At 36.9% G+C, this 13,654-nt stretch overlaps 1 protein-coding gene across 5 annotated transcripts; it reads left to right on the forward strand.

The window, feature by feature from the left end:
- Positions 1-8,055: 8,055 nt before the first annotated feature.
- LOC115733338 (transcription factor bHLH60-like) lies at positions 8,056-13,528 on the forward strand. Of its 5 annotated transcripts, none has more exons than XM_048286120.1 (8): positions 8,062-8,928; positions 9,054-9,173; positions 9,303-9,368; positions 10,393-10,452; positions 11,151-11,219; positions 11,928-11,999; positions 12,547-12,754; positions 13,063-13,528. In XM_048286120.1, the coding sequence occupies exons 1-8, from the start codon at positions 8,452-8,454 to the stop codon at positions 13,146-13,148; spliced, it is 1,158 nt and encodes a 385-aa protein (XP_048142077.1). In that variant the 5' UTR covers positions 8,062-8,451; the 3' UTR covers positions 13,149-13,528. The 5 variants fall into 5 exon arrangements, with proteins under 5 accessions (XP_048142081.1, XP_048142077.1, XP_048142080.1 ...); XM_048286121.1 differs by having other exon boundaries at positions 8,069-8,928; positions 13,110-13,528; XM_048286122.1 differs by lacking the exon at positions 10,393-10,452 and having other exon boundaries at positions 8,069-8,928.
- Positions 13,529-13,654: the final 126 nt, after the last annotated feature.

The raw sequence follows: 13,654 nt of genomic DNA on the forward strand, positions 1-13,654 counted from the left end.
AAGGTCATTTTTCCGAGAGAGAGAGAGAGAGAGAGAGAGAGAGAGAGAGAGAGAGATATTTTCTATGCGAATAGAAGGTCACTCCTCATTCATAAAGGGCGACAGTGACGACTGGCAACGCTTTGTGGTTCATTTTCAAGTATTCATATTAACTGAGATTATTCTTTTGATCCTTGAAAATTGTGGTCTAGGGTCGACTTCAATGAAGAGGGACCAAGATTAGATCAAATGAATAAAATTAAGAGCCATAAGTTTCGTGCGGTGCTCACTTGAATACTATTATTTTTTGTTTCGCTTAGTTAAGTGTCATAAATTTGAAAAATTCATTACTTAAGTGCTATGGGTGATTTGCCTCACTTAAAATCCGATGTGGATGCGGGGAAAATTTGACTTGGATAGTTAATTTAATTTATTATTATTTTTTATAAAATAAATAAATTAATATTTGCAAAATTGACGTTGGAATGGAAAATTAAATAAAAAAAAATCACGTAGGATGATTTGCCGGAAATTGAACTCAAATGATTGATTTTATTTCGATGTGACACTTAAGCAAGCAAAAAAAAAAAAATCATAACATTCAAGTGAGCATGTACGAAAATTATGATACTCTTGCTGTTCTTATCTCTATATTTTGCTTCTATAGTTTGGCCCCTAATATTAAATCAAAAAGTGATAGTTTATATTGCTTATAAAAAGAAATGAACGAAAAATGATTTATCCTTTGCAACAACGTTTGGACATAAACTGTCATTGATAATGAAAATTTCTATCGATTAATTGTTTCAATATGTATAGACAACCACTTTTAGAAAAATATTTATCGAATCATTCAATTTTCGCGAAATAACTAGAGTCGACATTATTCTTTTTATTTTCATGTTTGTCCAATATTGTCTTGCTTGTGGTGTTTTTATTAGCTATATCGGTTATGTGAATATATCTTGATTTAGTTCCGTAATTTGTGAGGGCTGTAAATTATTCGTGACACAATAGTGGACCAAACTCTAGGAACCGTTGATTTCAATAAAAATAAGGTTGGATGAGCATGTGGGGTATAACTCATTTCGCTGGCAAAGCTCCATAAAGAGCTTTAATAATCTCCTATTTGTAAATTTCAAGATATGTGGTACAAGTGAACAACGCCTGTAAAATGGACAAATCACTCGACCTGCGGGATAGCAACGTTGTTTTATCCGGGTTCATTAGAATGACCAATATAAACCAAGTTTGGATGTAATTATAATTCAGACGAGCTTATAGAACTGAGAAACATTGTTGAATTAGTAATAAACTTGTCGTGCGTATGTCAATTTAGTGCTGAACTTCTCAATTTTGAAGATTTATCCGTGAGTCTTTGCACGAAATTTCAATGTAATCCTTCAAATTAATGTCCTTCGAAAATCGCTGTCGTGGCTTAGTTCTAGGTAAGATGGCCAGAAATGATTTGACTATCACGTCAACTATTTCCAAAGAAAATTGGCCAAAAGAACTACATTGAAATTTTACGCAAAGTTTTAGGATTAAAATGGCCTAATTGAAACGTTTATGCTTGAATTAGTATCCGTACAATAGGGATATGACTGATTGGGTAAATTTCCCTATAGAACTGCACTAGAGGTTGAGGAATGAATGCAGTACGGTTCGATTTTTCACACTATTAGTACAAAAGATCTAGTATTTGACCCGTCTATATGAGATTTAAGCTTTGTTTTTTTTTTTAAATAAATGATTTGAAAAATATTTATCATTAAAAAAAATCATTTGTATCGCTTGAAATGATTAGTTAATAAAAAATATTTTTATTATCGACAATAATTTATGTCTAAATATTTTAGTGGATAATGAAAATATTTTTTTGTTCGTTCATTTTTATAAGTACTACAAGTGATAACTTTTAGAAAAATGTTTTCCACAATCATGCATTTTTTGCCAAACAAATGAAGTCACGGTTCGCTTCTCACGTGGTAATTCACGACATTAACGGGGCACTTTACAGGCTACGAAGTTTATTTATTCTAGTGAGTTTCCTGGTCATAAAAACAAAAATGTTAAGATGCTCTGTCTTGTGCAGAATTTTTTTTTCCATTGTGTAAAGGGTTAATCCCATGCAAAATTTCAAATTAGTACATATGTGACAAATTTATCTAAAAATATTTTTTTATCACGAAAAATCTCAAATTAGTACTTATGTGACAAACTTACTCTAAACTATTTTTTTGATCACCAAAAACCCGTAACCGGCACACTTCTAACAAATTTACCCTCCGTTAGTTTCCGTTAAATTTTACCGTCAAATTATTGAGTTATATGACACGTGACAATTGATAGGTGTATCGGTTCGAAATTTTTGCCCTATATTGGTCACAATTGTATTATTTTGGGATTTTTTCGCGGTATTAACCTAATTTAACGAAAACTAACGGATGATAAATTTATCATAGTTGTATCAGTTTAAAGTTTTTTATAATCAAAATATTATTTTTGGATAAATTTAACACATGTGTACGAGTTTACGGTTTTTTATGATCAAGAAAATAATTTGGGGTAAATTTGTTACAAGTGTACAAGTTTTGGATTTTTGGTGATAATAAAATATTATGAAATAAATTTATCATGAGCAGATCAGTTTGGAGTTTTTCATAATATTAACATTTTTTGTTTAAGAAATGATGATTTAGAAACCCGACGTGCACGGTCGCACCAAACCGATCAAACCGACCCCAACCAACACTGATTACGAACTCCCCGCAATTTCGGTAGGACTAGGATCCACAAGTCACCACTTTCAATGAATGTAATAATTGGCACTAAAATAACGTTTGACCAGCATTAGTGTTATCGTAAAATGTCCATAATTACCACCACAACTAGAAAACGAAACATTCAAATAGAAAGGCACAGTGGAAATTTGATATTTGTTCTTGGAGAGAAGAATATCGGGAGTGCCAAAAGTTACATGTGGCGCTAATTTTAATGTCAAAAGTTTCTCTCGGATCACTTAAATGTTAATTTTTTTGAAAAATGACCATTTAAGTGCCAATTTCGATTTGCTTTGCCGAAAATCCAATGTAACATTTTTTTATTAATATTTGAAGCTTACGTGGCTTGCCGGAGGTCCGATCAACAATAAAAAAAGATAGAAATTGAAAAAACATAATAAAAATAAAAAATACCCAAAAATAAAATTAGATTTAAAAATTAAATCCAATCATTCCCTTAATTTTAATAAAAATAAAAATAAAAATATATTTTTTTGTCTAAGATTTAAAAATTTGCTAAAAACTAAGTTTTTTAAAATACAAGTTTTATGTAAATTAAATTTAAAAATAGGCTTAAAATTTAAAAAAAAAAGCTAAAAAAATTTAGGGGAGGGGGGGAGAGAACCAAGTGGCGAGAAATTTTTTAAATTTTTTATACCTTTTTTTAATTTTCAAATTTTTTATAATAAAAATTTTAAAATCTAAATTTATTTCCCCCATTTTTATTTTTTTAATTTTTTTTAATTTCCGAATTTTTTTTTTAAATTTTAAATTTTTGGGTCAAATTTTTATGCTTATTTTTAAGCTTAATTTAAATAAAAATTGTATTTAAAAAATTAGTTTTAAGCAATTTTAAATCTAATTTTAATCATTTTAATTTTATTTAAAGTTGAGAACTCCACGTGGACTGAGTTTTTTTTTATAAATAAAGTCACTTTATATTAAAAATTTAATTATAAATGTCACGTATTAATTTTACCCTGAATATTTTGTCGGAGGCATTTAAGGGATCGTTTTTCTTCTGATTTGACACTTAATGATCCGGCAAAACTTTTGGCAACAAAATGAGCATTGTACACAAACTTTTGGCACTTCTGGTGTTCCTCTCCTTTTATTCTTAAGAAGGTGACTTGACTCACTCAAACAACTTAAATCGTTAATTAAAAAGATAATTAATTTTTCCCTATATGATAAAAGGTACGACTTTGAGATTTATGGTCTTACTAACGCTCCTACATGTATACACAATTAGCTTCCTTGACATAAAGACATTAATTTATCTATCTAAAAGGTGCTCAACATCATCGCGACTACTCAATTTATTGAGCCAATTACTTGTTAAGAATTACAATAGAGCATCCATATCCAGAATGAGGAAAGTACTTTATGTTTATGTTCGGCTGTATTTGAATAGTTTTAGGTATCCGAGGATGAAATAAAACTCAAATAACAATCGCTGGAAACCTAGAAAGTCTGAACTTCATTCTATAGGCGGCCACTATGTACCATTGGATTATATATGTAATTTTCCTGACCCCGACCTTTCTTAATTTCAATTGCTTCGATCAATTCAATGCTCTTCACCTATCACTTGACACATAAACCCATTAGGAGCGCGTTTGATTCAGTTTTTCGAATGAGCTTACGATCTCAAAAGTCCCTTGAGAAAATGTTGAGCATTTGATCAAATGCTAGTCTTGGGAAGACTGAAGATCCCATTGATGAAAATTAGTTAGTTACCTATTTTGCGCTAAAAAGCTTACTGAAAAAACATTTTTATGCTGGGGCATGATAGATTTGGCTTGCTGGCCACCCGAGCTCTTGGTCGGAGAGTTCTTATTTTTATTAAAGCCAAAGCCCTTTACAATTTTTTTTGCCAAACACTGCTTTAACTCAAATTTGATTTAAAATGAATGTTTTACCAAACACAATTTGAATCTTCCTAAAACCCCTTAGGCTAGGGGCCTTTGCATTTCCCCAAGACTCAATTTTAAAGTTGAACCAAACGCATCCTAAGACCTTGCAATTCTAGTCTCGCACTCTTTCGCCTCTGTACCACCCTTTTATTTTTTTTCATAGGTAATTGTTCTAATTGGCTTCGGAGAATCAAGTAGAAAGCCATTTGCATGGGTAACACGTATAACCATACGTATAACCATACACGAAATTTATTGTACTAATCATCGAAGCAATTATAGTTTACCGAAGCAAAAAAAAAATTTACAACTGATTAATGATGTGTTTATTTGAGGAAAAATGTTTTTCGGGAATTGATTTTCCGAACTTTCGCCCGTTTGGTTCATCGAAAATGACTAGTCAACCGGAAACACTTTTCGGTCAACTTAATATTCATGTTCAAAATTACAAAAGTGAATTCTTAAATGTAAAGAGATGAAAACACTTCTCGGAATCGCACATGTGGAATTTTTCAATACATTAATATATATTTGCATTTTCATTTTCATTCTTTCATTCTTCTTTTTTTTTTTTCCTTTTTCTTCTTTCTCGGCCGGTGGTTGACAACCGGCCACAGGCGAGGTCGAGCTCGCCCAAGGCCGGCGAGCCCATCCTGGTTGGCCACTAGTCGAGGAGAAGGGAAAAAAAGTAAAATAAAACTATTAAAAAAATTAAAAAGTTGAAGTCAATTTTTTTTTACTCGGATAAAGTTATGAAATTAAAATCATTTTCTGAATAAGATCCAAACACTGAAGAACTGATTCGATCACATATTACCAAATATAGAAAAACTAACCATTTTCTGGAAAATGATTCATGAAAATCATTACCCTTTATTGTGGAGTTTTCCCCCAACCAAACACACCTCGAAATTTTATCAATAGCCAACTATGCTGCTTCGATCCTGCCCGTGTGGTGCGAGTTCGAATCCTCCAACTTATGTCGCGCCTCCCACTTATCTTGAGCTAGAGATGGGGACCCTCTTACGACCTCCGGAGCAGTTTATCCGCTGCAATCTTTATAGGTTCACTTTTATTTTGCTCATCTACATTATCATCTATAGATAGAATGATTGAATGAACGAAAAAAAAAATCATTTTTAGACTTACATTATTATCGTTAATGAAAACATTTTTATTGGTTGTTTATTTCAAAGGATACACACGATGATTTTTAATAAAATGTTTTTTAAAGTATTCATTTTTTTATGAACTAATTAGAGCCTAAAAAAAATTATTTACCACGTCAACCGTATGATTATACCTCCCCATTATGATTGGTAGCATTAAAAAAGAAAGTATCATCTAATTAATCGGATTAGGGAGTTAAATGTGCATAACATGTCACTGTCGATATGATAGCATTTGACCAACATTATAAATATTGACACGACTTAATCGTTTTGGAAATGTCACGTGCATTATGCAAGGCTTTGCATGGTACATGGCTTTTGCCACACGCCACCAATGAAAAGAGCATCTCCGAAAGATTCCATCACATAGTCGCACCATTCATTTGACAAAGCCGCCAACTGTTTTTTTTTAACTCTTATGCTATGCCATTATTAAGACCCAGGCCCCTTGAGCGTCCTAATAGATTGGATCACCTTCGTCCTTCTGTCGCAACGCAACTAATCGATGTGATGTATTTTCGTCATTAGAAATTACTATATGCGTTTGAACTTTAAGTTGCATCCATATAAGAATAACGCGTCCCGCATTAACTATAAGGAGATTTGCGAACGTAAGACACCGATCGAATTGACGGTTGATAGCTTGTGCGGATCTTACACAAGTATGAGCGGATCCCTAATCGAGCGAGCGACTCTTGTCGTTTTCGATTTGAATGCGTATCACCGATTATGTTCCAAACTTTGTTTTCCATATGGATTTGCCTTATATTTTGAGAAAGCAAAATTACTTTCTATTGCAAAAAAATTGTTATGATACATATGTGAGTTGTGTTAGAGAAGTCTCACATAAGAGAATTGATGTGGTGTTGAGTGGTTAGTATATCCAAGTTGGCTCATAACTCATTAACTTAAATTTTTAAGTGAAGATATGTCCAACTAGTAACGTTGATGGGTTCGGCCTTGAGCTTCCTCTTGGCGATCTCCCCTGGCGAAGGTATCGAGCCCAACAAATGGTATATGTTGCTCCCCACCCAATCTAATCTCACACGTGAGGGGCCATCGGAGAATTGATGTGGTGTCGAACAATAGATTGTATTAGTTGCTTTGGGACAGAATAATTAGACAGCGGGTGTCACATAGATCCGACTTGCTCGACTCTATAAAAAAAAAAGCCGCAATTTTATGCTGGGGACAATGATACGTATGGTCACTAAACTTTGGCTCAATATGCGGCGTGATCCATAGTTTTTCAATTTATTTCACATGATTTCTACATTTTAGCCAAATGTTCAATATATGGTCCATAAACTTTTAATTTGTTCAATATGGTCCTGGATTTGGGTACATGTTCAATCGCTATAATCCGTCCATCGGTTTAAGATCGGAGGCAACATCGAAAATTTTGATATAATCAATGAATTAAATTAAAAATATACCAAAAATTGAGAGACTATATTTAATTAATTAAAAATTTAATGATCATATTGCCCTTTGAATCAAAATAAAAGGATCATTTGTATCATTCTTTCTTCTCTCCCGTCACGCGCCCCGGCGGCCCCAAGGGGGAAGGTCAGGGTTAAGTGCCCCCTCCATCAATTTTTCATCCCCGAGGAGGAGGGATTACCCCGGCCTTGCCACAGGCCGAATTCCCCCTGTGGGGCCCAACCCTTGCCATGGTAGGTTATCTTCCATTCTTGTGAAAAAGAGAACGAGTGAGAAGAACGAAAAAGGTGATAGTGACCTGTTCGGATGAATTTACAATGATTTTTTAATGTTTGTTTTATTCCACTCTCTTTCCAATTATTGTGTGAATTGTGATAACAAAGAGATTGTGTGTGTGTGTCCTCTTGAATACTTCTGATGTAGATTTCACGCTTTGCTTTCTTCATTTTTAAAGAAAAATGATGGAGAATAAATTTGATGGTAAAAAATTTAACGAAAAATGATAGAGGGTAAATTTGTCAAAGGTGTGTCGATTTGAGATTTTTGATGGTAAAAAAATTAATTTAAAGTAAATTTATCACGTATCTACCAGTTGGGAGTTTTTTACCGTGTTATTCTTAATTGAGTTTAACATATATTTCATGGTAAAAAAATTGGCTTTATACCGCTTTACCGTGAATTAAAAAAAGCCACCATAGCCGTACCGGCCCTTCACCCTCACCCCCCAGTCCCCTCACTCCCTCTCTAACTCGCTACTACAAAAGGCCGGAAGCAGCGTTACTTTCTACATACTCCAAATGGCTGTGAACTAATCTCTCGCCAAATGCACAGACAGAGCGAAAAACAGAGAAACACACATTGACCACCATTGAAGCACCTTCTCAGAACCTCCGCAGCGACCACCCACCTGCATCAGCATTCCCCTCTGCGCCGCCTCATCCTTCAAAACTGTGCTCTCTTCTGCGCCCTCAACGGTCGGCGAGTTCTACCCACCCACCCGCCCCTCCTCTTCGTTCAGTACTCAATCTGGCGTTTACCTGGGCAAATTCACTTGCGCGAGCCCTCCTATTTCGATCGATTTTAGCCTAGTTTAAGCCCACATTCCCTCGGAATCTGACTTGGGTCCAGCTAGATTTGATCAGCTTCCGATCCAATTTGATGGAGCCGACAGCTCTAACCCTAGCCGGATCCACCGACGCCGCGCTGGAGTCGTTCCTCAACGAGGAAATCCGGCACCTGATAGCTCCGCCGCCGGAGAGCGCCAATTCCTTCACGGCGCTCCTCGGGCTCCCTCGGACTCGGGCCATCGAGCTCCTCCACTCGCCGGAAACGCCAAATTCTCCGGGCGTCGCCGTCTCTGGCAACCCCACGAGGCCGTACTTCAACTGCCTCGGTGACGGCGGCGGCGGCTTCGCTTTTGCCGCGGACTCTGAACTCGTAGTGCCCGCTGCGAGGTACTCCGTCTTCGCCGGAGAGAAGAACGACTCTCTGGAGACCAGCTCACAGAAGGTGAAGAACGAGCCCTTGACGGAGTCCGACTCGAACCACAACTCGTCGTCGCAGCCGTTAGTGTCTGATCCGACGGTGGAAAACAAGGGGCAGAGGCCGCCCAAGAGGAAAGACCGAGAGAAGAAGGTAAGAAGGAAAGAAAATCCTGAGTGAAATTAACACTTTGGCACGATTCTTTGTTACGTCTACGGTGATTTCTCGGTCTTTTCTTCTTCTTTTTCCAATTTTTGTGGATGAATTTTGAGTTTCAGGGGAAAGCGTCGGCGAAAAAGAGCAAAAATGAGAGCTCCGAAGTTGCAGAGGAGCTTCCTTATGTCCACGTCCGAGCTCGTCGCGGTCAAGCCACTGATAGCCATAGCTTAGCAGAGAGGGTGATCGTCTCTTACTTAAACGATATTTACCACTAACCACAGTCATAATTTGTGCTTTTCGTACGCTTGATCACCCTTTTAGCGACAAAGTTACAGTGATCTTGTCTAAGTTTTGCTTGGACTTTGCAGGCGAGAAGAGAGAAAATAAATGCTCGGATGAAGCTGCTACAAGAGCTCGTCCCTGGTTGCAGCAAGGTTAGCGTTCTTCCCGTGGTTTGACCCCAGTGATTTGATTTGAGATTTGTGCGTCAAGATGATCGCTTTCGGAGAGATTATGGGTCGTAATTTGTGGGTTATGTCAGTCTTAATCGTCTCTGAAAAGTGCAATTATGCGTTTGTATTATGTGGCTTTTAATAATTGTGGTGTCATTTTCACCTTTTTAACCAATGTGGGTGGTGGCTTTTGTACTAAGGGAAAAAGGCATCACGAATTATCAAAGTCTCCATTGGCAGTTCCGTAATTTCGCCGAGTTGTTCTGTTACCCTTTGTTGGGTAGGTTAGGAGGCCCTTTTCAGGGCAATTCTGTCAAACCCTTCAGGAATTTTGGTCTTTCTGGCCTGAGACTTTAGGCATTTGCTGGGAATTTTATGTTTGTCCTGGGGCATGATAGTGGGGCATTGACATTGGAATTGAAATGTAATACAACTTCATCACATTATCTTCATTCAAGGATGACGATATTACCCTTGAGGGTGGCATTCATTGGTGGGTCTTTGACACTTGTCTTTGTTGGGGTGGGTGGACTAGAAAGATGTCTGTGAGGCCCCTAAGACAAGAATAACAAAATTTTCCTTTTAAAGGGACAAGGAATATTTCCTTTTAGGAATGCTCAAACAAAACTTGCCGACCAACAGCTCTGAGAGACGATGTGATATCACATAAAACTCCATTTGCCATCACCACCTCCTCCTCCTCCTTGAGAGTGCCTCCAGGAGATATTTCCACTTGATGCGATGCGAGCTGATTTCGGTTTAACAAACTGAAGCTAGATTTTGGCCGAGCTACATATTTGAACAAACTGATGCTATTTGTTTAGGACGGTAGGATTTCTGGATATTGGAAAGAAGGCAGATTTTAATGGTGCAGTCACAAGTTCCCAGTAATTGCCGTTGGTCTTTATTTACTTATCCTTTTTGGGCTAAGCACTGTTTTTCTAGTTATGTCACAATACAATGTGTTAATTTGATAAGGAGGCATCTTTCATTGATTCTTTCTTAGGTAGCTTTACTTGGTACATGGTGTATAGATAAACCTCAACAACATTCTGAAGGTAGCGAGGTGCCTTTGGTACCTTTCAAGAATAAATATGCTTGCAGTGTGTCTTCATTTTCTCTCCCTCATGGATGATCCATCAAAATATCTTTGCATTTACTTCCTGGGAAGGAGATATTGTATTGGAAATATCTGGTAATTGACACCTCACTGACTGTCTACCAAAGTCGTAATCCATTGGAAGTTGGAGCCTGCAGGTATTACTGCAGTCATCATGTGTCTTTTCCATATTTGTTTGATCTACTTATCAAGTGTACTGCCTGGGATTTTGGGATATCTGGGCGACTCTTCTAAAGTAGATAGCGGATTTCCAGCTTTAGGGGCTGAACCTTCTGTTATGATGACCTGACAAATGGCCAGTAAATTCCACCTTTTGTTTCATCTTAGTTATGTTTGGCCTTGTAGATGAGATGTAAGGATTATAATCGTTCCCACGTTCTTTTACTTGAGCGCAACATATCATGGTGAGTTTACAAGATTTCTTTCGCTCAAATGCCTTGTTGGGTCGTCTTAGGCCTTGCGATTAGATTTACGCCAAAGTACCTTGAAACTGTCCAGGGGGTTTCTGAAACTTTCTGGCTACTTGTGTAAATTGCGCTAGAAGCAATGAAAACTATTATTAGATTCTTATAGATAGGAAAGCGAGATGGAAGTTTTCATCTTGGGGGTAACGAAAGTGATGCAAAGATAATTTGCTTATGCAGATATCCGGTACAGCTACGGTGTTGGATGAAATCATCAATCATGTGCAATCTTTACAACGCCAAGTTGAGGTAATTGAAACTCACCCTTGAAATAGCAAATTTTCTACTGAATGGTTTATTTCTTAATGGTGCTTTTTGAAAAGCTTAGGCTCATTGAAGTCTAGCTCTTATAAATCTCCAGAAAATAATGAAGATCTCACATCTTGAGATCTGGTGAAAATTCTGTAAAGAAGTTTTCAAAGTTTTGGACTCTACGCCTTCTATCTGTTTCTTCTGCGCTTTTTGGTACAGTGTTCACCTAACATTTTGAAGTTTGAGATCTGTAACAAGTGGAAGACCCTTCCGCGCATGGAAGTTTTAAGTCTCCTTTTTCATTTATGATATTACAAATCTAAATGCCTGGGCCTACATTGAGTCCCTTCAGTTATATTTGAGGGTGTATATTGATCCTGTTGGCTTGTGAATTGCTTTCAATTTTGAATTAAGGGTGTATGGGGTTTTCCATTTCTGTTCTAATAAAGTATTGGAAGATCCAAGGAAATCTCCCATGCCTGAGCAATATTTTCTTTTTCCACTTGGTTATTGGTGAGATCTCCAGTTGAAATGATGTTTTTCCTCCTCTCTTGTCCATGTAAATAAAGAAAGCAATAAGGTGCTGTGGCATATGGAACTTCATAAGCCTCGGACAAAGTGTGTGCATTGTTGATTATACGTTCCGGAATTTTAAAAGATCATGATTAGCAGTGTACTTTATGACAGCATTTTTTGGTATTTCAGCTACTGTCAATGAGACTTGCGGCAGTTAACCCAAGGGTCGATTTCAACATGGATAGCATTTTTGCAGCAGAAGTACGTATAATTTTCTTATATTTGATTCCGCACTCTCTCTCTCTCTCTCTCTCTCTCTGAGATGTCAAGTTGTCTTATCCCGTGGGGTTATCCTTAAATCTTAAGCATCAGCTGCGACAGAATGTTCTGTGTTAGATTGCCTTTTCACTTCAGTATTCTTCTTTTTTGTTTGAGCCTTGACATTCAACATGTATAAAACCAGTTATTACCCAGACTCTTGCAATGTCCCGCACTGCATTAATGCCCCTTCAAGTTTGACGGTGGTGAAATTCTCAGGTGTAGAAGTGTGGGAAGAGTTCACTCCTTCCCACCGACATTTCTATAGCTCTACAACACAAAAATGTACTGTAAACAATTTGAATTGTCCTCTTCGATAAGGTTGTGGTACAATTTGAATCTTGTAGAAGTTACATTGAGAAAGACTACGTTTTTTTTTCATGTGATATATGCTGCCATTAGTCCTTTTTTCAATCAATATCATCTCTTTATGCCATTTATTGCTCACTCATTTGTAAATTCGTTGTTTTTTGCGTATTTGCACTTGCAGAACGTGTCTCTGGTAGAGAGTAATTTTCCCAGCATGGTTATGCCGCTCATGTGGCCTGACGTCCAGGTTAATGGAAGCAGACAGCAGTACCACCAGCAATGGCAGTTTAATTCGCTTCCGCCGCCAGTTTGGGGAAGGGAACAAGACAATCATAATTATGTCACCCCAGAGAATTCTCTATTGAGTTACGATTCTCCAGCAAATTCAGGTAGTTTCTGTTGAACCTTTCTTCGATCCAAGCCTTCGATCCAAGCCACATGTTTCCCACCTTAAAATTTGCCTTCTAAAATTCCTAAATATGCAAAATAAACATGAGGGCGTGCATTTTTTTTCCAGATTTTGGGTATTGCTTAAATAGCTGTGGAATCGCACAGTTCAACTTTGAAATATGAATAAATTAACCAAAAGCTGGAAGTTCTTGTTAGATTGTGAGATACTTTAGCCAAGTGCCTTTCAAATTTGGTCCTACACATGTTATTATCTAATCATTTATACGTGTCTCTTCGATTCCTGCAAGATTCCCAATTTGTCGGACTAAGTCCTTTTTCATCTCTCCTTTGCAGCGTCTTTGCACTCAAGAGCCACCGAAAATGGAGCTATGAAGGTGGATTGAGGGTCCACTCGTAGTCTTAGTAATTGGTGTATATATTAGCAAGATATGAGATTACCCCTTTAGCAGGAAGTAGGAGGCATCAGATTCCATTTAACCTGGGTTTCCCTGCTTCTACCTCAAGTTTTCTTCTAATTTTGGTCCTATGGATTCTTATAATTAGCAGCGGAAGGAAACCCATATTTCTTCCAAATTGAAGTAGAAAATTCCATACATAATCCGTATATCTGTACGTATATCATTCACTAACTCTGAGGATGAGTAAGTCAGCGAGTCTTCATGAGAAGATAAGACTGGTCCACAATGTACAATGACAGAACCCTCTAGACTATGATGGAAGTAAAATTCCGTGCCGTGATGCATATTTGCCTATGTGTTTCTGTTGTCTTTGATGATATCCTTTTATGGAAGTAAATTTCTATTATCTTCGAAGTTTGAAAGCCGTTCATAGCTGGAGAAAGCATTTTTTTTCTTTGTTCGTTCAGTGATTGAAGTTGC

The sequence above is a fragment of the Rhodamnia argentea genome, chromosome 10 (genome assembly GCF_020921035.1).
Source record: "Rhodamnia argentea isolate NSW1041297 chromosome 10, ASM2092103v1, whole genome shotgun sequence".
NCBI classification, from domain to species: Eukaryota; Viridiplantae; Streptophyta; class Magnoliopsida; order Myrtales; family Myrtaceae; genus Rhodamnia; species Rhodamnia argentea.